General features: G+C 38.3%; 1 protein-coding gene across 1 annotated transcript in view; it reads left to right on the forward strand.

Annotated features, from left to right (window-relative positions):
• LOC697042 (uncharacterized) overlaps positions 1 to 17,347 on the forward strand; it is a 49,712-nt gene extending 32,365 nt beyond the window's left edge. The window contains exons 5-6 of the mRNA XM_028836042.2: positions 918 to 1,013; positions 11,065 to 17,347. Coding sequence (XP_028691875.2) covers positions 918 to 1,013; positions 11,065 to 15,806 — 4,838 coding nt within the window. The 3' untranslated portion in view covers positions 15,807 to 17,347. The remainder of the gene's footprint in view (positions 1 to 917; positions 1,014 to 11,064) is intronic.
• The last annotated feature ends 9,002 nt before the right edge of the window (positions 17,348 to 26,349 follow it).

Here is a 26,349-nt window from a genome sequence, read left to right on the forward strand (position 1 = left end):
CTGAAGTACTTGATCTTAGGGGCACATTGTTGGGTTATGCTATTCCTCACTTTTAACTACATGATCTGCCCATTGTAGAGTAAGAAACATACTTCTCTGGAATCTTGGAGATTGTTGACAACCCCACAGATTTTGGACCGAAGTATTTTCTAGTCACTTCCTTAAATGGAAGTTATCAGTACCTCTAGAAGAAAGAAACAAATGTATTCAATTTCTTTCTAAACTCACTAGATTATTCCCATAATCTGTTATCCCACCAAACCAGAATCATAGTGTTGAGCTCCTTTGGGATGTCTTTGTAATTGTCTAAAACATCACTGTACAATATGGCAGGTACTAGTCACTTGTGCCTATTTTTTTTTTTTTTTTTTTTTTTTTTGTGAGACGGAGTCTCGCTCAGTTGCCCAGGCTGGAGTGCATTGGCGCGATCTCAGCTTACTACAAGCTCCACCTCCGGGGTTCATGCCATTCTCCTGCCTCAGCCTCCCAAGTAGCTGGGACTACAGGCGCCCGCCGCCACGCCTGGCTAATTTTTTGCATTTTTAGTAGAGATGGGATTTCACCGTGTTAGCCAGGATGGTCTTGATCTCCTGACCTCGTGATCCGCCTGCCTCGGCCTCCCAAAGTGCTGGGATTGCAGACATGAGCCACCGCACCCAGCCTCACTTGTGCCTTTTGAGCACTTGAAATTTGGCTAGTCCGTCTGAAGAACTGAATTTTAGATTTTACTTAATTTTATTTAATTTAAATTCAAATTTAAATAGCCATATGTGACAACTGGCAACTGTATTGGACAGTGCGGCTCTAGAGCTTCCTGTAATGGTCATTCTGCATGGAAGATTAAGAACTGAGACTGAATTTGGCAGGAGTTCTTGCTCATGGCTCCAATCAAATCCTGTTTATTTTTCTCTGGACAGGGCTTGCAGTTTCCAAACCAGACATGATATCTCATTTGGAGAATGGGAAAGAACCATGGGTGACAATGACAGAAATTTCAAGAATTCCCTATCCTGGTGAGTTAAACAGAACCAAGAAGATGGGATTTATTTGAAGTAACAGACTATAGGGGGATGTTCAACACAACATCTGAAAAACTTTTAAAGATATATTTGTTCAAAGCTGTCTCAGAGGAAGAGATCCCCCATCTCGCTGCCTGTCTCTCTCACCCCCATCTTCTCTTATCCTCTCTCTCTGTCCTCCACTTTTGGGAACCATCTCATCCTATTCTGCTTTCCTGGGGACATGCTTTTCATAATTATTATTTTGTTCTTCATTCAAACATACACAAAATATCCCTTTCAGGTCTATCTTCTCCAGTTAACTTTATGTTTCTCATTTGTTTCACCATTATCTGACATTTCTTCCTTCATTTGCCTGAAAATGCTTTCATAAGGGTCCCCACTGATTTCTCTTAAGGCAAACTTATTTACTCATTATTTAGTTTTCTTCACCTGCAAGGCTGCAGAAACTTTGGAGGAACCCACCACCTGTCCTCCAGGTTCTTAACTAATTGAGAATACAAACAAGAAATCAGTTGAGAATCAAAATATAGTATTGATGTATTTAATCAATATTATACATCTGTATGCTGTGAACTGGCTTAGGTACAAGGGCTACAGCACCTAATAAAATGGACCAGGTCCCCGCCTTCATGAAGATTAAATTTTGAGAAACAGAAATTTGGCAAATAAATAAAAACAAACTAAATGATGGTTGCCATACCTCCCAGCTGTGAGATAAATTGGAGGATAGGAAAGAGTAACTGGGGTGGGATGAGGACACCTTCAAACAGGGTGGTCAGGGGAGCTTCTGAAGAGGTGACATTTGAGCTGAGACCTGAAGGGTCAGAAGAAGAAGCCAGGGAGGGGAAGAGGAAAAGGGAAGTATTCCAGGCTAAGGGAACAACAATGCAAAGGATCTAATACAGCAAAGAAGGCCATGTATTCTGGAAATCAAAAGGAAGCTGCTGTGACTAAAGTGAGCGGAAACTGGTACAGAATAAGATTAGAGATGTAGGAGCCTGCCTGTGCAGGGCTTTGTAGATGATCTAAGTGAATTCCAAAGCATGGAGAGATTTTACTGCAGGGTTTTTAGAAAATAACCCTGTTTATAGAGATTAAACTTGAGGCATAAAGCAGGCAGTAAGTTAAAAGGTTGTTACAATAGTCTATCCAGGAGATGAGAGGAAGATTAGGGTGATGGTAGTGGAGATGGAAAGAAATAAATAGATTCTGATTCATTTTATTATGATGCCATGAACAACCCACACATGCATTACATATTTTTATATATCAGATATTATTTATGCTTAAAAGATTGAGTGAAAAGTAGACATTAGAGATAGTTTTAGATAACTTTTTAGAGAGGGACTTTTTTTTCCCCTGTGAAGAGGGAAAGAGAAATGGAGCAGTGGCTAAAGGAAAGAATGGAGTCAAGAAAAAACACTTGTTTTATTTTTGAGATGGGAGCTGCTATGACATGTTTGAGTGCTGATAGGATCGCCTTAATGGAGAGAGCGACATTGATGTTGCAAGACAAAGATGAAGGACTAAAGTGTTTGACAGGGTTAAAGGAGATAAAATCTAGAATGGAAAGGGGGATTTACCTTTAATAGGTGGAGAGGTCACCTCCTGTGTTGTAATACTGAGAAAGGTGGAGAAGATGGGTGCACCTGCAGGTCAGTTGAGGGCAGGAAGATTGAGGCCGCTATTATGATAGCTGCCATATTTTCTAAAATGTGAGGCAAGATCATCAGCTTATGGTGAGGGAAGAAAAAGTTGTGAGAGAGGGAAAGTTATTTTTTATGGTAGTGGAATTCACCAGGGAAGCCATCTTGGCCTGAAGCTTTTATTGGGAAAAGTGTTTAATTATAGCTTGTATACCTTCAGTACTTAGGACTTTTCCTATTTCCTATTTCTTTTTGTTTTAGTTTAGCAAATTATGTTTAGGGATTGTTCTGTTTAATTTTTAAATTTATTGGCATACTATCTTCTGCTTATCATTTAAATGTTTATACGGATCTGAAGTAATGTGCCACTTCTTATTCCTGATACTGGTTTTTTGTGTTTTCTTTATTTTATCTTACTCAGTCTTGCTAGAGTTTATCAATCTTACTCAACTGTTTTTTTTTCTTTGAGACCGGGTCTCATTCTGTCACCTAGGCTGGAATGCAGTGGCATGATCATAGCTCACTGCAGCCTCGAACTTCTGGGCTCAAGTGATCCTCCTGCCTCATCCTCCTACATAGCTGGGATTAGAGGCACACACCACCACCTAAGATTTTTATGTTTTGTAGAGGGGTCTCACTATGTTGACCAAGATGTTCTCAAACTCCTGGGCTCAAGCTATCCTCCCACCTTGGCCTCCCAAATTGCTGGGATTTCAGATGTGAGCCACCATGCATGACATTACTTGGCTTTTAAAAACATTACTGTTTTTAGTCCTTTTTCTTGTATGTTTGAGTTTTATTACTTTCTGTTCTTTATTATTTTATTCCATTCTTAGAGCTTAATTTGTGGATCTTTTCTAACCTCTTGAATTAGATAACTTATATCATTGATTTTCAGCTGTTCTTTTCTAATTGTTTAGGGCTATCAGAACTGTATCACATTTTTTTATGTAGCATCTTCATAATTTTTGAGTGGAAAATATGTTATATTTCTATTGTGATATCTTTTATCCTTCAGTTATTTTTAAATGTTTTTCTTAATTTTGTGCCATTTGGGAATTTTCTAACAATCTTATTAACTTTAATTCTATTATGGTCAGACAAGATGCTCTGAATTATGTCAGTCTTTGCAGAATTTTGTAAGCATTTTGTGCTCTTGAAAAAAATTTATAGCCTATACGTATTAAGTATAATTTCTAGATGTGTCAGGAGATTAAGTTTGTTAATTACGTTGTTAAAATCTGTGTACTTACAGCTTATTCTATCAGTTGAGAAAGATTTTTTAAAGTCTGCTAGTGAGACTATACATTTGTTTCCTATTTAGTTCATTTAATTTTTTGCTTTCTGTATTTGAAGCTATGTTATTATGTAAATACAAAGTTATAATTGTTATCTTTATGGTAAATTGGCTTTTGTCATTATGAAGTATCTCATTTCTTAATAGTTTTTGCCTTAAAGTCTGTTTTGTCTGATGTTAATATCACTACAGCATCTTTCTTTTGGTTGTTGTTTGTATGGTATATCTTTTTTCATCTGCTCACTTTCACCTTCTGTGTATTCTTGTACTTTTTGTCTTTATTTTATAAGTAGTATGTTGTTAATTTTTTTTTTCTTTTTTTTTTTTTTTTGAGGCTGAGTTTCGCTCTTGTCGCCCAGGTTGGAGTGCAATGACGCAATCTCGGCTCACCACAAACTCTGCCTCCTGGGTTCAAGCGATTCTCCTGCCTCAGCCTCCCAAGTCGCTGGGATTACAGGCATCTGCTACCACGTCCAGCTAATTTTCTATTTTTAGTAGAGACAGGGTTTTACCATGCTGGCCAGATTGGTCTCGATCTCTTGACCTCAAGTGATCCACCCGCCTTGGCCTCCCAAAGTACTGGGATTACAGGCGTGAGCCACTGCGCCTGGCCTATTGTTAATATTTTAACCAATCTGACAGTTCCTGTCTTTTGGAGTGTTCAGTCTATTTATACATAGTACATTTACATTTAACTGTGAAAGCATTTTGCCCATTCTGTATTCTTTTTCTTTCCATTCATGCCTTTCTTTAGATTTATCACTTTTTATTGTTCTATTTGCCCTCTCTGATCACTTGGTAATCATAACATTTTAAATTATTTGTTCAGTGATTAACCCTGAGATGAAAGTCTGCCTCCGTGATTCAATAGTTATATATAGGTTTTTCCCTCTTCCCAAGCAATAAAAGGATCTTAGAACAGCTTATTCCATTTAACCTCACATACATTATTGAAATTATATATTTTAATTCTATATATGTCAAATCACGTAAAATATTATTATGCTTTATGCAGTCAATGTTCATTTAAACTTACCCACGTTTTTGCCTTTCCTTTCTCTTTGTTTTTTTTAATGCTGAGCTTGTATCTGAGATTATTTTTCTTCTGCCTAAAAAACACTCTTTAATATTTCCTTTTACTCAGATATACTTGTGCCATACTCTCTTTTGTTTTTCTTTTTTATTTTTTTCTTTTGAGATGGAGTTTTGCTCTTGTTGCCCAGGCTGGAGTGCAATGCACGATCTTGGCTCACTACAACCTCCATCTCCCAGGTTCAAGCGATTCTCCTTCCTCAGCCTCCCGAGTAGCTGGGATTGCAAGCATATGCCACCATGCCAGGCTAATTTTGTATTTTTAGGAGAGACGGGGTTTCTCCATGTTGGTCAGGCCAGTCTCGAACTCCTAGCCTCATGAGATCTGCCCACCTCGGCCTCCCAAAGTGCTGGGATTACAGGCGTGAGCCACCATGCCTAGCCTCTTCTCTTTTTTTTTCTAAAAATATTTTCATTTGACCTTCATTTTGGGAGGATATTTTTGGTAAGCTTGGAATTTTAGATTTGCGGTTACATTTTTTCAGCATTTCAAAGGTATCATTTGTTGTTTTCTGTCTTATGTAGAACCTGTTGAGAAGTGAACCATCTGTCTAAACTTTTATATAAAAGGCAAGGCAGCAACATTTTCAGCTTTGCTGGATCATAAGGACTCTCTGCTGCAACTTCTCCACTCTGCCATTTTAGCACCAAGGAATCCATAGGCAACACATTAACCAAGTAGTGTGGTTGTGCTCCACTAAAACTTCACTTACGGACTCTGAAATTTGAATTTCATACATTTTTAATGTGTCACAGCATCATTCTTTTCATATATTTTTCAACCACTTTAAATGTGAAATTTGGCCAGGCGTGGTGGCTCGTGCTTGTAATCCCAGCACTTTGGGAGGCCAAGGCAGGCAGATCACTTGAGGCCAGGAGTTTGAGACCAGCCTGGGCAACATGGTGAAACCCGTCTCTACTAAAAATACAAATTTTAGCTAGGCATGGTGGCACTGGCCTGTAATCCCAGCTACTCAGAAGGCAGCGGCACAAGAATCACTTGAACCCAGGAGGCGGAGGTTGTAGTGAGCTGAGATTGCCCACTGCACGCCAGCCTGGGTGACAGAGTAAGACTCGGTCTCAAAATAAGTAAGAAAGTAAATAAATAAATAAAATATAAAAAATCATTCTTTTTTTTTTTTTTTTTTTGAGACAGAGACTCGCTCTGTCGTCCCGGCTGGAGTGCAGTGGCCGGATCTCAATTCACTGCAAGCTCCGCCTCCCGGGTTTACGCTGCCTCAGCCTCCGGAGGAGCTGGGACTACAGGCGCCCGCCTAATTTTTTGTATTTTTTTAGTAGAGACGGGGTTTCACCGTGTTGGCCAGGATGGTCTCGATCTGCTGACCTCGTGATCCGCCCGTCTCGGCCTCCCAACGTGCTGGGATTACAGGCTTGAGCCACCGCGCCCGGCCAAAAAATCATTCTTATCTTGCTGGCTATACAGAAACAGACAGTGGGCCAAATTGGTTATAATTTGTAACCGCTGATCTAATTGTTGCTCGTTAAAGGACATCTGTCTTTGACCAGGTGTTGGGAGGCCGAGGTGGGTGGATCACTTGGGGTCAGGCGTTCACGACAAGCCTGGGAAACATGGCAAAATCCCATCTCTACTAAAAATACAAAAATTAGCCGGGCATTGTGGCACCCACCTGTAATCCTATCCACTGCACTCCAACCTGGGCGACAGAGCAAGACTCTGTTTTTTTTTAAAAACAAAAACAAAAAACAAAACCGGATATCTCTGTCTCTTTTTTTTTTTTTTTTTTTTTTTTTTTGAGATGGAGTCTTGCTCTGTCGCCCAGGCTGGCGTACAGTGGCGTGATCTCAGCTCACTGCAAACTCTGCCTCCCGGGTTCAAGTGATTCTCCTGCCTCAGCCTCCTGAGTAGCTGGGACTACAGGCACCTACCACCATGCTCAGCTAATTTTTGTATTTTTGGTAGAGACGGGGTCTCACTGTATTGGCCAGGCTGATCTCGAAGTCCTGACCTCAGGTGATCCGCCCACCTTGGCCTCCGAAAGTGCTGGGATTACAGGCATAAGCCACCGTTCCTGGCCCTGTCTCTCTTTTTTTGGCTGCTTTTAAGAGTTTAGTTTTCAGTGGTTTTACTACTGTATACTTTAGTATAGTTTTCTTCATCTTTCTCATGCTGAAGATTCATTTGGCTTCTATGATTTGTGACTTGATTTTTTTTTTTATCTGTTGTGGAAAATTCTAATACATTGTTTCTTTGACTTAGCTTCTGTCCATTCTCTCTCACTTCTCTTTTTAACCTTCTAGGACTCTGGTTACATCTGTGATAGACCTTTTCACCCTATCCTGGATGTCTCCTTTTCTAATGTTTGCAAGTTTTTCATTATTTTTCTGCTTTCCAACTTCATATTCTTTTGGCCTTTTACATTTATTATTAGTTTCTGAATTCCAAATTGGTGCTACACATGTTTTCTATAGCTTTTCTTCTTCTTTTATTTTATTTTATTTATTTATTTATTTATTTATTTATTTATTTGAGATGGAGTGTTGCTCTGTCACCCAGGCTGGAGTGCAGTGGTGCAATCCCGGCTCCCTACAACCTCCGTCTCCTGACCTCCTGACCAGGTTCAAGCAATTTTCCTTCCTCAGCCTCCTGAGTAGCTGGGATTACAAGCGTGTGCCACCACACCCAGCTAATTTTTGTGTTGAGGTGGGGTTTCACCATGTTGGCCAGGCTGGTCTCGAACCCCTGACCCCAGGTGATCTGCCCACCTCGGCCTCCCAAAGTGCTGGGATTACAGGCATGAGCCACCATGCCTGGCCTTCTTTTATTTATTTATTTGAGACAGGGTTTCACTTTGTCACCCAGGCTGTAGTGCAGTGTAGATCATAGCTTACTGTAGCTTCAACCTCCTGGGCTTCAGGGATCCTCCAGCTTTAGCCTTCTAAATATTTAGGACTACAAGTGTGTGCCACCATGCCAAGCTCATTTTTAATTTTTTGTAGAGATGGGGTCTCACTGTGTTGCCAAAGCTGGTCTTAAACTCCTGGGCTCAAGTAGTCTTCCTGCCTCAGCCTCCCAAAGTGCTGGGATTACAGGCATGAGCCACCACACTCAGCCTTATAGCTTTTTTTCTGACAACAAAAGTTTTGTTTTCTTTTATCAGATACTGGCAATATAATATCCTATGAGAGCAAAAAATATGCTCAAACTAATTAAAACTATTTAAAAGTAAGAGTGATAAATAGCAACAACATAACAAAATATTAATTTAAATGTTATAAAAGTAAAATAACGTAGACAAATCATACTGTTTAAAAATGAGTTTTAAAATCATCAAATTGGCTGGGCACAGTGGCTCACATCTGTAACCCCAGCACTTTGGAAGGCCGAGGAGGGTGGATCACTTGAGGCCAGGAGTTGGAGACCATCCTGGCCAACACAGCAAAATACTTTCTCTACTAAAAATAAGAAAAATTAGCTGGGTGTGGTGGTGCATGCCTGTAATTCCAACTACTTCAGAAGCTGAAGCACAGGAATCGCTTGAACCCAGGAGGTGGAGGTTGCAGTGAACTGAGATCGTGCCACTGTATTCCAGCCTGGGCAACAGAGTGACACTGCCTCAAAAAAAAAAAAAAAAAAAGTCATAAAACCATTCTACCATCAACAAGAGCTTTTATTGAACTTATATTTAAACATTGAGGCATAATTACCTGAAAATGAATTAGAAGTTTTAAAAAGCATTAAAGTGTCTTAAAAATAAAATATTAAATTGCATACACAAACACATTATAAGACCAGTATCCCACAGTGTAATTTTTAATGAATTTTTGACAAACTAGCAGAAAAGTTCTTAGGGCCATAAAAACGTTGTTAAATCTACCCTTAATTAAATAATTATCACTATATGAAATAGTAAGTATAAATATTAACTTTTGATTAGTTTATTGTTTAGCTCTTTTTGAAAATCAGTGTTTTTTTCCATAAAAGTTTTATTAAAAGGTATATACAAAGACTTGAATAAACTATTCTGCCGGTGAAATTTGAGAAAGCCCTCACAACAAAGCTAGTCAATCAAGAATGAGAACAAATAGAGGCCAAGCATGGTGGCTCATGCCTGTAATCCCAGCACTTTGGGAGGCTGAGGTGGGTGGATCACCTGAGGTCAGGAGTTCAAGACCAGCCTGGCCAACATGGCAAAACCCCATCTTTACTAAAAATACAAAAATCAGCTGGGCGTGGTGGCACATGCCTGTTGTCCCACCTACTCAGGAGGCTGAGACAGGAGAATTGCTTGAACCCAGGAGGCGGAGGTTGCAGTGAGCCGAGATCGCACCATTGAACTCTAGCCTGGGTGTCACAGCAAGACTCTGTCTCAAAAAAAAAAAAAAAAAAAAAAGACAAATAGAAAGTATGGTTGGGAACTAATGTCTGGTTTGTGGAGTAAATAGCAGGAGAGTATGACAGTGTTTGAGCTTGTCAAAAGTTGAAGAATACCATCTAAAATAGTTGGGTCTAAATCACAAATGGACTTTTTTATTGGGGGAACCTGCCCCCGATAATTTGACGTGGGTTCTTTTCTATTTCTTTAAGTGTCGGCCAGTCTGAGAAATAAAGGGAAAGAGTACAAAAGAGAGAAATTTTAAAGCTGGGTGTCTGGGGGAGACATCACATGTCAGCAGGTTCCGTGATGCCCCCTAAGCTGCAAAATGAGCAAGTTTTTATTAGTGATTTTCAAAAGGGGAGGGAGTGTACGAATAGAGTGTGGGTCACGGAGATCACATGCTTAAGGGCAACAAAAGATCACAAGGCAGGAAGTCAGGGTGAGATCACAAGGTCAGGGCGAAACTAGAATCACTAATGAACTTCTGTGTCCTGCTGTGTACACATTGTCATTGATAAACATTTTGACAGGGTTCAAGAGTAGAGAACCGGTCTGACTAGAATTTGCCAGGCTGGAATTTCCTCATCCTAGCAAGCCAGGGGTGCTGCAGGAGACTAGGGCATGTTTCATCCCTATCTACATCTGCATAAAGGCAGACACTCCCAGGGAGGCCATTTCAGAGGCCTTCCCTGGGAATGTATTCTTTTCCCAGGGCTGTTAATTATTAATATTCCTTACTGGGGAAAGAATTCAGCGATACTTCTCTTACCTGTTTTCAGTAATAAGAGAAATATGGCTCTGTCCTGCCCAGCCTACAGGCAGCCAGACTTTAAGGTTCTCTCCCCTGTTCCTTGAAAATCGCTGTTATCCTGTTCTTAAGGTGCCTAGATTTGATATTGTTCAAACACACATGCTCTGTAAACAATTTGTGCAGTTAACACAATCATCACAAGGTCCTGAGGCAACATTTATCCTCAGCTTACGAAGATGGTGGGATTAAGAGATTAAAGACAGGCATAGGAAATCACAAAAGTATTGGTTGGGGAAGTGATAAATGTCCATGAAATCTTCACATTCTGCCAGGGCTTCAGTCAGTCCCTCCATTAGAGGTCCCTGACTTCCTGCAACACTGTTTTTTTTTTTTTTTGAGTCAGTCTTGCTCTGTCACCCAGGGTAGAGTGTAGTGACACAATCTTGGCTCACTGCAACCTCCACCTCCTGGAATCAAGCAATCCTCCCACCTCAGCGTCACAAGTAACTGGGACTACAGGTGCACACTATCATGCCTGGCTAATTTTTGTATTTTTTTTGTAGAGACAGTGTTTTGCTGTATTGCCCAGACTGGTCTCAAACTCCTGAACTCAAGCAATTCTCTCACCTTGGCCTCCCAAGTGCTGAGATTATAGGCATGAGCCACTGTGCCTAGCTGAATGGACTTTTTTAACAGGAAAGTTTCAGTGAATTTTCTACTTTAGTTTTTGCTAAACCAGCCTCCCTTAACCCTACCTTCTTCTCACTAGAAAACAAGTGTGAAAGCAATTAAAACCATATATTCATTATCCATGTATTTATTATTTTTATTGTTCTCTTTAGTGAGATTGCTCCAGCTTAAGAAAGGAATTACTTGATTTATCTCTTTTTTATTCCAGACATGGAGCCCAAACCTGCAACCAAGAATGCTACACGAACAAAGGATATTTCTGAAGATTTATCACAGGATGCCGTACTAGAGAAACTTACGGAGAATGGTCTGTGGGATTCCAGAGTGGAAGGGTTATGGAAATGGAATGATAGGATATTGAGATTACAAAATAATCAGGAGAATCATTTGAGTCAAAGAATAATTCCACTCAAGAAGACTCCCACTAGTCAAAGAGGCTTTAGATTTGAATCTGTTCTTATTCCAGAACCAGGCATTGCCACCGAAGAGCTTCACAGCAGATGCCAAACACAAGAGGAAAATTTCACAGAGAATTTAAATTTGGTTACAGATACCCGTTTGGGGAAGATAATTTGCAAGGAGATGAAAGGCAGCAAAGCCATAAGGCAGACTTCAGAACTTACTTTGGGGAAAAAATCCAATAATAGGGAAAAACCCTACAAATGTGGTACATGCGAAAAGGCCTTTCGTTATAGGTCATTGCTCATTCAACATCAAAGAACTCATACTAAAGAAAAACCTTATGAATGTAATGAATGTGGGAAAACATTCAGCCAGCCTTCATATCTCAGTCAGCACAAAAAAATCCACACTGGAGAAAAACCCTATAAATGTAATGAATGTGGAAAGGCCTTCATTGCTTCCTCGTCACTTATGGTACATCAGAGAATTCACACTAAAGAGAAACCTTATCAGTGTAATGTGTGTGGGAAATCTTTTAGCCAGTGTGCCCGTCTTAATCAGCACCAGAGAATTCAAACTGGAGAGAAACCCTATAAATGTAATGAATGTGGGAAAGCTTTTAGTGATAAATCAAAACTTGCAAGACATCAGGAAACTCACGATGGTGAGAAACCCTACAAATGTGATGATTGTGGGAAAGCCTTTAGGAACAAGTCATATCTTAGTGTACATCAGAAGACCCACACTGAAGAGAAACCGTATCAGTGCAATGAGTGTGGGAATTCTTTTAAGAACACCACAATTTTTAATGTGCATCAGAGGATTCATACTGGAGAGAAACCTTTTAGATGTAATGAATGTGGAAAAGCCTATAGAAGTAATTCAAGCCTTATCATACATATAAGAACTCACAGTGGGGAAAAACCCTATGAATGTAATGAATGTGGGAAAGCATTCAACCGCATTGCAAATTTCACAGAACATCAGCGAATTCACACAGGAGAAAAACCCTATAAATGTAATGAATGTGGGAAAGCATTCATTAATTATTCATGCCTTACTGTACACCACAGAATGCATACAGGAGAGAAACCTTATAAATGTAATGAATGTGGAAAGGCCTTCATGCGTTCTTATTCTCTAATTCTACATCAGCGTATTCATACTGAAGAGAAACCTTACCTGTGCAATGAATGTGGGGAGTCTTTCAGAATAAAATCATACTTAACTGTACATCAGAGAATTCACACTGGAGAGAAACCATATAAATGTACTGACTGCGAGAGGGCCTTCACCAGAATGGTACATCTCAAGGAGCATCAGAAAATTCATACTGGAGTGAAACCCTATAAATGTTATGACTGTGGAAAGTCCTTTAGGACTAAATCATACCTTATTGTACATCAGAGGACCCATACTGGGGAAAAACCATATAAATGTAATGAATGTGAGAAAGCCTTCACTAATACATCACAGCTTACTGTGCACCAACGAAGTCATACTGGAGAGAAGCCCTATAAATGTAATGAATGTGGAAAGGTTTTCACAAGTAACTCAGGCTTTAATATACATCAAAGAACACATACTGGAGAGAAACCATTTAAATGTAATGACTGTGGGAAAGCATTTAGCCAGATGGTACATGTCACAGAACATCAGAAAATCCATAGTGGAGAGAAGCCCTATAAGTGTGATGTCTGTGGAAAAGCCTTCAGGAGGGGTTCTTACCTTACAGTGCATTGGAGAACACACACTGGAGAAAAACCCTACACCTGTAAGGAATGTGGAAAGGGTTGTATTACTCTATCACAGCTAACCCTACATCAGAGAATTCATACTGGGGAGAAACCCTATAAATGTAATGAATGCGGGAAAGCTTTTAGTGATAAATCAAAACTTGCAAGACATCAGGAAACTCACAATGGTGAGAAACCCTGCAAATGTGATGACTGTGGGAAAGCCTTTAGGAACAAGTCATATCTTAGTGTACATCAGAAGACCCACACTGAAGAGAAACCGTATCAGTGCAATGAGTGTGGGAAGTCTTTTAAGAACACCACAATTTTTAATGTGCATCAGAGGATTCATACTGGAGAGAAACCTTTTAGATGTAATGAATGTGGAAAAGCCTATAGAAGTAATTCAAGCCTTATTGTACATATAAGAACTCACAGTGGGGAAAAACCCTATGAATGTAATGAATGTGGGAAAGCATTCAACCGCATTGCAAATTTCACAGAACATCAGCGAATTCACACAGGAGAAAAACCCTATAAATGTAATGAATGTGGGAAAGCATTCATTAATTATTCATGCCTTACTGTACACCACAGAATGCATACAGGAGAGAAACCTTATAAATGTAATGAATGTGGAAAGGCCTTCATGCGTTCTTATTCTCTAATTCTACATCAGCGTATTCATACTGAAGAGAAACCTTACCTGTGCAATGAATGTGGGGAGTCTTTCAGAATAAAATCACACTTAACTGTACATCAGAGAATTCACACTGGAGAGAAACCATATACATGTACTGACTGCGGGAGGGCCTTCACCAAAATGGTACATCTCAAGGAGCATCAGAAAATTCATACTGGAGTGAAACCCTATAAATGTTATGACTGTGGAAAGTCCTTTAGGACTAAATCATACCTTATTGTACATCAGAGGACCCATACTGGGGAAAAACCATATAAATGTAATGAATGTGAGAAAGCCTTCACTAATACATCACAGCTTACTGTGCACCAACGAAGTCATACTGGAGAGAAGCCCTATAAATGTAATGAATGTGGAAAGGTTTTCACAAGTAACTCAGGCTTTAATACACATCAAAGAACACATACTGGAGAGAAACCATTTAAATGTAATGACTGTGGGAAAGCATTTAGCCAGATGGTACATGTCACAGAACATCAGAAAATCCATAGTGGAGAGAAGCCCTATAAGTGTGATGTCTGTGGAAAAGCCTTCAGGAGGGGTTCTTACCTTACAGTGCATTGGAGAACACACACTGGAGAAAAACCCTACACCTGTAAGGAATGTGGAAAGGGTTGTATTACTCTATCACAGCTAACCCTACATCAGAGAATTCATACTGGGGAGAAACCCTATAAATGTAATGAATGCGGGAAAGCTTTTAGTGATAAATCAAAACTTGCAAGACATCAGGAAACTCACAATGGTGAGAAACCCTGCAAATGTGATGACTGTGGGAAAGCCTTTAGGAACAAGTCATATCTTAGTGTACATCAGAAGACCCACACTGAAGAGAAACCGTATCAGTGCAATGAGTGTGGGAAGTCTTTTAAGAACACCACAATTTTTAATGTGCATCAGAGGATTCATACTGGAGAGAAACCTTTTAGATGTAATGAATGTGGAAAAGCCTATCGAAGTAATTCAAGCCTTATCGTACATATAAGAACTCACAGTGGGGAAAAACCCTATGAATGTAATGAATGTGGGAAAGCATTCAACCGCATTGCAGATTTCACAGAACATCAGCGAATTCACACAGGAGAAAAACCCTATAAATGTAATGAATGTGGGAAAGCATTCATTAATTATTCATGCCTTACTGTACACCACAGAATGCATACAGGAGAGAAACCTTATAAATGTAATGAATGTGGAAAGGCCTTCATGCGTTCTTATTCTCTAATTCTACATCAGCGTATTCATACTGAAGAGAAACCTTACCTGTGCAATGAATGTGGGGAGTCTTTCAGAATAAAATCACACTTAACTGTACATCAGAGAATTCACACTGGAGAGAAACCATATACATGTACTGACTGCGGGAGGGCCTTCACCAAAATGGTACATCTCAAGGAGCATCAGAAAATTCATACTGGAGTGAAACCCTATAAATGTTATGACTGTGGAAAGTCCTTTAGGACTAAATCATACCTTATTGTACATCAGAGGACCCATACTGGGGAAAAACCATATAAATGTAATGAATGTGAGAAAGCCTTCACTAATACATCACAGCTTACTGTGCACCAACGAAGTCATACTGGAGAGAAGCCCTATAAATGTAATGAATGTGGAAAGGTTTTCACAAGTAACTCAGGCTTTAATACACATCAAAGAACACATACTGGAGAGAAACCATTTAAATGTAATGACTGTGGGAAAGCATTTAGCCAGATGGTACATGTCACAGAACATCAGAAAATCCATAGTGGAGAGAAGCCCTATAAGTGTGATGTCTGTGGAAAAGCCTTCAGGAGGGGTTCTTACCTTACAGTGCATTGGAGAACACACACTGGAGAAAAACCCTACACCTGTAAGGAATGTGGAAAGGGTTGTATTACTCTATCACAGCTAACCCTACATCAGAGAATTCATACTGGGGAGAGGCCCTATAAATGTGAAGAATGTGGAAAAGCCTTCAGAACTAACTCAGACTTTACTGTACACTTGAGGATGCATACTGGAGAAAAACCCTATAAATGTAATGAATGTGGAAAAGCCTTCAGGAGTAGTTCAAGCCTTATTGTACATCAAATAATACATCAGAGAGAAAGTAAGTTAATATAAAGAACAATAAGTCATTCACCTAGATGTCAACTCCACAAGATGAATCTTATAAACTGTATTTTATGAATATAGGAAAATCTTCATTAGGAATTCATCAGAAAGTATATAGAGTAACTATAAACAATTATGTGGGAAATCATTTAATAACATTAAATCTTAGAAGTTATAAGGAAACTCTCACTAGAGGAAAATAATGAACAAATGAAAGCCTTCATCCAGATTTTATACTTTACTCATTTAACAAATTATCATTAGTTAATTGCCTATATATGTATTCGCCTATTTTTCTATTCATTTATCTGTCTTATAAACCTGGAGGTGCTTTTTATATATTTTAGATATTAATCCTTTTTCATTATGTAGCAGATGTTTTTCTTAATCTAGCATTTGTCTTTATACTTTATGGTAATGGCACAACATTTTTATAGGAAAATATATCATTTCCTTTTTAGATTTTTTATTGACTCATTTTACTGAAAAGAGATCTCCTTAATTCCAGGTTATACATAGTATCCTAAATTTATTTTTAAGATTTTTATGATTTTATTTTTTACACTTAAGTCTTTAATTCCTCTGGACTGGATGGTTCTTCATAGGAGAGCAACTGTAGGTGATCATTATCCTATGAAAAGATTTTGAACCTCAGAATTACTCAGGGAAATGCAAATTGAAATGCTCAATGAGATGAAACTTCCCCTTCATGGATTTGGCAGAAATTAAGAGATCTTTTGCCATTGGGGTTTGGGAAACCATGTACTATTACCTAAAGGTTATATAACATACTTCCACCAGCAGTCCAATAATATATATTGAAAAGTTTAAAACATATATACTCTTAGACCCAGCAGTCTCACTTTTGGGATCTGTCCCATAGAAATAAAAGCAGCATCAATGCATAAGAATATAAATAAACATGTTTGTTGAAGTATTGTTTGTAGAGGGGGGCAAAGCCCCAACTGCAAACAAATGAATACCTATTAATAGAGAAATGGTTAGATAAATTCTGACATATCCTTATTATGGAACAGTGTGAGAGTAATTTTAAAAATGAACTATATCTATACTAGCTGATTTCACTGTATTTCCACAATGTATTGATAAATAATTGCTTTATAACAGAAATGTATATATACAATATATCATTTTTGTTAAAATAATCACACCCATTTATTTTGTATTTATGTGTGTGTGGTTAGATGCACATGGAGACAGGTATGGAAGAATATACACCAGGCTGTTAATATTGATTACCTTGAGGGGAGTGAAAAAAGGAGAATTAGCAATAAGGGGAGGGGAGACTATAAAAACAGAAAAATGTAAATGCTGCATGTATGGTATGAAACTATATATGTAATATTATGTATTTATGTGAACTTTTGAGAGAGATGAATGAAAGGATGGTCTCCAAAAAATTTATGATGGTTATTTCTGTTTTAGTGGAGTATCAGATTTTTTTGTTTTTTACTTTCTTTTCTGTGTTCTTAAGTTAATTTTTTTCTTTGCAATGAACCTGTAATATTTACATAAAAAGGAAAAATCTTTTTGTTGTGCATTTTATTTATTGGGCACCTTCAATGTGCCAGGACCTACCCTCAGTGCCGGATGTACAATGAGGGGGAGAGGTGCTCATGCATATGAGAGCATGGAAGTTGGTTCTGATGTTACCTAAATTCCAAAAAAAAAGTTACTTAGCACCTTATTCCTACCACCCACTGAGTTTCCTTTGTAGGAGGTGATAGAAATTCCAGATAGATGAAAAATATATCCAAGAATATCTGGAACTTCTGCCCAGGCTGTAGACCAGAAGACCACAAGCCTCAGAAAGAAGTTCCACTTTCAACATGCCACCAAAGAAAAGGTCATAATGGCAACAGCAGGTGTCTTTATGGAAGAGGCTATGTAAAGCCTCTGAACTTTTCATGATGAAGTGTAGGGAGAGAAAATAGCCAATAACTCCCAAGTCTATAAATGAGGGCTTGGAAGTTCTGGGAACACTATGAAATACTTCTGCTAGGAGGGGCCTAGGGTAACAATGGGAACCCAGAAGCTGTGTCCCTAATACCAGAAAGCCCTTAACAGACCAAAGACCTGACATCCAAAAAGAGCAAGGCATGATGAGTTACACTTCAGGGAGGCTAAGAAAATCAAATACCTATTTCACGATGCCAGGGTAAATATGTATTTAACATTGGGAAGGAGGTAAAGGATGAATGATGTGAATTATCTTCCATCATGAATGAACAGTTTGACATTCTGGTTAAAATTACCATTTTTGATTGAGGTTTAATAGTGAAGCCTATTAACTATTACTAAGAGACCCGTCCTCATTGAGGATAGTTAATGTGCCACTTTCTGAATGAAAAGTTTGAGAGACCTTTAAGAAGCTCTGCTGTCACAGAGTTGACATGTCATAATGCAACTCTGTTGGTCCCTCCATTCTGCCTCCAAATCTTCACTACATCTAAACCCTTCCTCCCATTCCTGCCTTAGAGGGAAGCGCTTCAAGAAGAGGAACATGGTCAGCAGATTCAAATGACAAAAGAACTGAAAAGTATCCATTGCGTAAGGGGCTGGAGATAACCCACACCAACCTGATGAGAGCAGTTTCAGTGGCACCGTGAGCTCCCAGGGCCTGGCTCTTGTGCATGCCGCTATTCCATTATGGCTTTAATTTGCATTTCCTCAATGGATAATGCTGTTGAGCCCCCCTTTCGATATGTGTTGGCTTTTTAAATATCTTCTTTGAGAGGTACCTCAAGACTTTTGCCATTTTTTAGTGGGAACTGATATTTGCTCATTTGTAGGATTCTTTATATATTCTGGAGACGGGTGTTTTTTAGATGTCTGTATTACAAATATCTCATCTGCAGCTTACCTTTTCACTCTCCAAATGATGTCCTTTGATGAACAGAAGTTCTAAATTTTGATAAAGAATAACTTTTCTTTTGATTAGTGCTTTTTTGCCCAGTTTAAGAAATATTTTCCTAACTCAAGGTCATAAAGATGTTTTTCTACATTCTCTTCCACATATCTACTATTTAATGCGTATGATCCATCTGAAATTAATGTTTATGTGTGGTATGGAGTAGAGGTCAAAATATTTTTCATACAAATAAGCAATTTGTTCCACATCATTTATTGAAAAGGCCATCTTTCTCTCTTTCCCTTGTTTTGCAGTTGAACATTTATGATAAATCCGATGATCATGCATGTTAGGGTCTTTTGGACTATACTCTGTTTCATTGTTCTGTGCGTTTATTATTGTAATAATACCAAGTATTTTAAATGAAAACTGATAGTACAGTTGACCTTTGAACAATTCGGGGATTAGGGGAACTGAGCCCTCACACAATCAAGTATCATTGTACAACTTTTGACCTCAAAAACTTAACTACTAATAACCTACATTTGACTAGAAGCCTTATCAATAACATAAACAGTCAATTAACATATTTTGTATATGTATTATGTACTGTATTCTTACATAAGCTAGAGAAAAAATATGATTAAGAAAATCATAAGGAAGAGAAAATAATATTTACTATTCATTAGGTAGAAGTGGATCATCATCAAGATCTTTATCCTCATCGTCTTCACGTTGAGCAGGCTAAGGTGGAGGAAGAAGAGGAGGGGTTGGTCTTGCTGTCTCAGGTGGCAGAGGTAGAAGTAAACCCATGTATAAGTGGTCCCACACAGTTAAAACCTGTGCTCACGGGTCAACTGTATGTTTTCTAATTTTGTTCTTGTTCAAAATTGTCACTATTTTAGGTCCTTGGCATTTTCATATACATTGTTGAATGATTTTTTTTTTTCAATTACCCCATACCAAAAAGCTAGGATTTTGTTGGCATTACATCAGATACATAGATTAATTCTGGAAAAATGAATGTATGAACATTAATACTGAGACATTTATGAGTATTCCAAAACATTTCATTTATATAGATACTTTAAACATTTGGGGGTTTTGTTTTTTGTTTTTGTTTTTGTTTTTTTTGAGATGGAGCCTTGCTTTGTCACCCAGGCTGGAGTGCAGTGGCACAATCTCGGCTCACTGCAACCTCAGACTCCTGAGTAGCTGGGATTACAGGTGCCTGCCACCACGCCTGGCTAATTTTTTGTATTTTTTTAGTAGAGATGGGATTTCCCCATGTTGGCTAGGCTGGTCTTGAACTCCTGACTTCAAGTGATCCACCCGCCTCTGGAACTGACCTCAAAATTTCACCAATTTTTATATTTTTGCAATGTTTTGCAATTTTTTCAATTATAGAAGTTACTGTATTTTTTCAATTGTAGAAGTTTTGTTAGATTAGTACTATGTATTTGACGTTGTTGATGGTATAAATGCTATTATTTTAATTTCATTTTCTGATTGTTGCCACAGTATAGGTATACGGTATATCATATATATATATGGAATAGATTTTTAAAGTTGATCTTATATCCAGTGACCTTGCTAAATTCACTTATTTATAATCGTTCATTTTTTTGACTTTCTGTGTACACAGTATGTCATCTGTAGTAAAGTCAGTTTTACATCATTCTTTATAATCTTTATACCACTTTTTTCTTGCTTTATTGCACTGGCTAGGACCTCCAGAAATAGGATTTGTAGACATCCTTGCCTTTTTCCCAGAATCTAAAGGAAAACAAAACATTTTACCATTTGGTATGACTTGAAGTGTAAATTTTAGATAGTCTCTATCACTCAAATGACTTTTCTGAGGTTTGTTATCAGGATGGGTGTAGAATTTCATCAAATACATTTTTTGCCACTATTGAGATGCTTATAGTTTTTCATTCTGTTAATGTGTTTAAATGATGTGGTTTGATTTTAAACATTTAAAAATTGTCATAAAATACACATAAAATTTATAATCCTAGCCATTATTATGTGTACAGTTCAGTGCTATTAAGTCATATTGTGCAACTATCCATCTCCAGAATCTGTTTCATCTTAGAAAGCTGAAACTGAATACCCATTAAACAATGACTCTCCATTCCCCACTTCACCCCCTAAACCCTGGAAACCACCATCCTACTTTCTGTCTCTATGAATTTGACTGCTCTAGATACCTCGTATAAGTAGAATCATACAGTATTTGTCCTTTGGTAACTGGCTTATTTCCCTTAGCATAATGTCCTCAAGATTCATCTATACAAATTGATTTTTCGATATTAAAGCAATTTGCATTCCTGGAATAGATTTCATTTGGTCATTGTGGGTAATATTTTTAATATGCTATTGAATTAAATTTGTCAAAATTTTGTATAGGATTTTGTGTCTATGTCCATATTTTCTGTGTTTTCTTTCTTATAATAACCTTGTTTGACTTTGTATCAGAATTATGGACTCATAACATGAGTTGAGGATTCCCTTTATTTTGTTTTTGGTTTTTTGTTTGTTTGTTTTTGGTCCTCTGGAAGAGTGTGGGTAAGATGTGTAAGATTGGTATTATTGGTTTTGGTGTTATTTGCTATAATTTTGTGTGTAAAAATTACCAGAGTAATTTTTGTTGGAAAATTTTTGTTGGAAAAATTTTAACTATGTATTCAATGATTTGAAAGACATAGGATTAATCAGATTTTTTATCTCATGTACATTTTGGTAAAATCTTTTAAAAATTATGTCCATATAATTTCACCAAAATATCTAATTACTGGCTTTAAATGGTTTATAGTATCTGTTCTGTTTTTAATATCTTTAGGATCTAAAGTGATGTTCCCTTCTTCAGTCCTGGTGTTGGTAATTTATGTACTCTCTTTTTGTTTTCTTGATTGGGTTTTCTAGGACTTAACATTTAATTTAAAAAAAAAAAAAAAACCCACCTACTTTTATAGAGCTAATTTCTTTTTTACTAATTTATGCTCCTTTATTTTCTTCTATGTATTTTATTTGGGTGTGATTTACTGGGGTTTTTTTCTAGCTTCTTGGAATGAAATCTTAGATAAGCAATGTTCAATTCTTTTTTGCTAATATTTGTGTTTAACACTATACATTTCTTTAAAGTACCTATTTAGCTGTTTCAAATAGATTTTATCACCTTTATTGAGACATAAATTATATAAAATAATTTGTACCCAGTTTAACTTTACATTTTGATAAATTTTGGCAAACTTATACACCTGTATAGCCACCACCACAATCAAACAACATTTTCATCAACCCCAAAATTTCCTGTATTCTTTCCCAGACAATACTTCCCACCTCTGACTCCAAGAAACCATAAATCTACTTTTTGTCAGTATAGATTAGAATTATCTTTTCTAGACTTTCATATAAATGGAATGATACAGCATACTCTCCTGTGTCTGCCTTCTTTCTCTCAGTATAAAGTTTTGAGATCCATTAATTTGGTGTGTGTCAGTGTTTCATTCTCTTATTGCCGAGTAGCATACCATTATATTAATATATGACCACAGTTGATTAACTCACTCGATGATGGACAGTTGTTTCCAGTTTGGGGTTATGATGAATAAATCTGCTATGAACAGTCATATACAACTTTTTGTGTAGACATATTTTTTTCATTTATATTGCATCAATTTCTAGGTTTGGAGTTGCTAGTTCCTATGATAAATATATGTAAAACTTTATAAGAAACTGCTGGTTGTTTTCCAAAGTATTTGTACCATTTTACAACCCACCAACAATGTATGATTGTTTCAGGTACTTTCAGCCTTGCCAACTGAAATGTCAGGTTTTGTTGTTGTTGTTGTTGTTGTTGTTGTTGTTTGAGACAGAGTCTCACCCTTTCGCCCAGGCTGGAGTGGAGTGCAGTGGCGAGATCTTGGCTCACTGCAACCTCTGCCTCCTGGGCTCAAGCAATTCTTCTGCCTCAGCCTCCCAAGTAGCTGGGACTACAGGTGTGTGCCACCACACCCTGCTAATTTTTTGTATTTTTAGTAGAGACGGGGTTTCACCATGTTAGCCAGGATGGTCTCGAACTCCTGACCTCAAGTGATCCACGTGCCTCGGCCTCCCAATGTGCTGGGATTACAGGTGATCAGCTGCCATGCCTAGCTTCACACTATATTATTTTAATCCTTAGAAGTTTGTTGAGACTTATTTTATGACCCAGCCTCTGGTATATTTTGGTTAATGCTCCATATTCACTTGAAAATAACACAAAAGTACGAATTTTCACTTGAAAATTCTGCAATCAGATGTTAATAGTCTATAAATATTAATTAGATCAAGCTGGTTAATAGTTTTCTTCAAATTTTCCACATTCCTAGTGATTTTTTTTTTCTTTAAGACGGAGTTTCTCTCTTGTCGTCCAGGCTGGAGTGCAATGGTGCGATCTCGGTTCACTGCAACCTCTGCCTCCCAGGTTCAAGGAATTCTCCTGCCTTAGCCTCCTGAGTAGCTGGGAGGTGCATCCCACCACACCCGGCTAATTTTTTGTATTTTTAGTAGAGATGCGGTTTCACTGTGTTAGCCAGGATAGTCTCCATCTCCTGGCCTCGTGATTCACCTGCCTTGGCCTCCCAACGTGCTGGGATTACAGGCATGAGCCACTGTGCCCGCCCAGTTTTTAAAATAAATATTTTTAATTTTTCCCGTTTTAATTTCAAGTACAGTACGTATCAATAGATATAACCTATATAAAAAAGCTCTTTGGGTTCCTCAATAATTTTTAAAAGTGTAAAGCAGGCCGGGCATGGTGGCTCACACCTGTAATCCCAGCACTTTGGGAGGCTGAGGTGGGCGGATCACCCAAGGTCGGAAGTTCGACACCAGCCTGACCAACATGGAGAAACCCCACCTCTACTAAAAATACAAAATTAGCCAGGCATGGTGGCGCATGCCTATAATCCCAGCTACTTGGGAGGCTGAGGCAGAAGAATCACTTGAACCCAGGAGGCAGAGGTTGCAGCAAGCTGAGATCATGGCATTGCACTCCAGCCTGGGCAACAAGAGCAAAGCTCTGCTTCAAAAAAAAAAAAAAAAAAAAAAAAAAAAAAAAAAAAAAAGGGTAAAGCAGTCCTGAGACTGAAATGCTTGAAAATAATCGCTCTTTAAATTCTCTATGTATCTTTGACTCATTGGAACACTCTTGAAATTAATATTTTGCCATTTCAAAGCAATGAAAAAACTAAGTTTAATTTCATTTATTCCTTGCCTTTTGTTCCATTGTTGTCATAGAACTTTATTTCTATATTTATTTTAAACTCCCAAAGATATTATTACTATTATTGTTTTTGAGCAATGTCTGCTTGTATTTACTCACATATTTAGCTATTCTTGTGCTCTTAATTCTTTCCTGAAGCTCCTTGTTACAGTTGCTGTCATTTTCCTTCCACCTGATTAACTCTTCTGGCATTTTATCATAGTCTTCCAGTGGATTCTGTCAACTTTTCAGATACATATTACATTCATTTAGGAGGATAATTTCTCTTGAAATAGAGTTCTAGGCTGCCATTTGGGGTTTTGTTTTTGGTTTTTGGTTTTTGGTTTTTTCTTTTGTTTTTTGTTTGTTTGTTTGTTTGTTTGTTTGTTTTGAGACGGAGTCTCGGAGTCTCGCTCTGTCGCCCAAGCTGGAGGGCAGTGGCGTGATCTCGGCTCAATGCAAGCTCTGCCTCCCGGGTTCACGCCATTCTCCTGCCTCAGCGTCCCCAATAGCTGGGACTACAGGCGCCCGCCACTATACTCGGCTAATTTTTTGTGTTTTTAGCAGAGACAGGGTTTCACCGTGTTAGCCAGGATCCTCTCAATCTCCTGACCTCGTAATCCGCCCGCCTCAGCCTCCCAAAGTGCTGAGATTACAGGCGTGAGCCACCGCGCCCGGCTGGTTTTTGTTTTTGTTTTTGTTTTTTAAGCATCTAAAATAAAATGACATCCCATTGTCTTCAGTTTCCAGCGTTTCTACTAAAAAGGCTGTTGTGAATTGTGAGTCCCATTGTTTTCTTTTTCTGTAGCTGCTTGTCAGATTTTCTCTTTGCTGTTAGCTGTCATAGGTTTTACTGCAATGTGCCTGGGTGTGCAGGGGTTTTCTTTGCTTTTGACTCATACTGAGGGTTTGTAGAGCTTTTTGCGATTGTGTCATGATGTCTTTCATCAGTGTGGGGAAATTCTCACCCGGGTTTCTTCAAATATTGCTTTACCTCGTTTTCTCTCTCTAATTCTAGGTTTCCAGTTATAGATAGCTTAGGACTTTTCATCATGTTCCAGATGGCTCTTACAGTTTTCTGTATCTCCTGTTCTTCTTTATCTATCTGTGCATCAACCTGGGTACTTTCCACTTACCTGTATTTCTGCTATTATCTTGTTTTTAATCTATTAAAACCATATTTTTAATTATTCATTTTAATCAGATGTTTTATTTCTGGAATCTTAGTACTCTTTTTATATGGATTCTATTTATTTGCTAAAATTCTTCCTTCTTTTTTCTTTTTTGAATATATTATTTATTTTAAATAATATTTATTTTAAAATCCTTGGGTGTTAACTGCAATAAATGAATTGCTTTTGGGTATGTTGCTATCTGGCCAGTTGATTATTTCTTTTCCCCTGCATGACTTCTAATATTTCATTTGATGACAAACATTATAGTTGAAAAAATTATAGATATTCCTGACTTATCTTCCTCTAAATAGAGCTAAGTCTTATTTTAGCAGACAGCTAAAATACCAGTAGATCACGCTGATCAACTACAGATGGTCCCCAACTAATGATGGTTTGACTCACAATTTTGCAGCCTTACGATGGTTTATTGGGGTACTAAATGTATTTTTGACTTATTTTCGACTTAAGGCGGGTTTATTGGAATGTAATTGCATTGTAAGTCGAAGGACATCGTGCCTTTACATGGTTGTGTTCCTGATAAGCAGCATCCGCGGCCTGGGAACCAAGGAATGTAAACAGGAGAGTCCTTGCCCACCATCACTCCCGGCCGCCCAGCTGAGGGTTATGTACTTCCCTATCCCACAAACCTCCATTCTGTAGGTTTAGAGGGTGAAACAATTCCCTTGGGAAACACATCAAGAGTTCTTTTGAGCTGTAAACTACAGCTGCTGCCAAGGAACCAGCCAGCAAGCAGAGGAGTCACCATCCCAACGAGGGTATTTGATCCTGATTATTAGAAGGAAGTAGGGTGATTAACACACAGTGGGGGGAGAGAGAAATATGTTTGGCACCCAGGTAATGCACTTTAATACTGGAAAGCTCCTTGGACTACCTTGCCCCATTTTGATAGTAACATTTGATAAATAGATAAGTGCAGCAGCCATGGCCTGAGAGGCACATGGTGACCAGGGGCTCAGGGATGAATGTCTGGATCATGCCACCGGGAAGCAACCAAGACCAGCAGAGGTGCCAGCGGAGGTTGAGGGGCACCTGGAATGGATAGCAGAGGAGAGCGGCAATCAATGTCAACTGCAAGGGGGACGGGAGGCTGTAGTCCATCCCTCGGCCTCTTAAAGTTTCTCCCTGGAAAAAGAGACCCACCAGAATCCTAGAATTGTTTCTCCCAAAACTTATATGAAGAAGTGAATCCAAGTGGTGGAAGGTGTGGCCTGCAGCAGCTGTCAGCTGGTGCCA

This window comes from Macaca mulatta, chromosome 16 (assembly GCF_049350105.2).
Source record: "Macaca mulatta isolate MMU2019108-1 chromosome 16, T2T-MMU8v2.0, whole genome shotgun sequence".
Classification (NCBI taxonomy): domain Eukaryota; kingdom Metazoa; phylum Chordata; class Mammalia; order Primates; family Cercopithecidae; genus Macaca; species Macaca mulatta.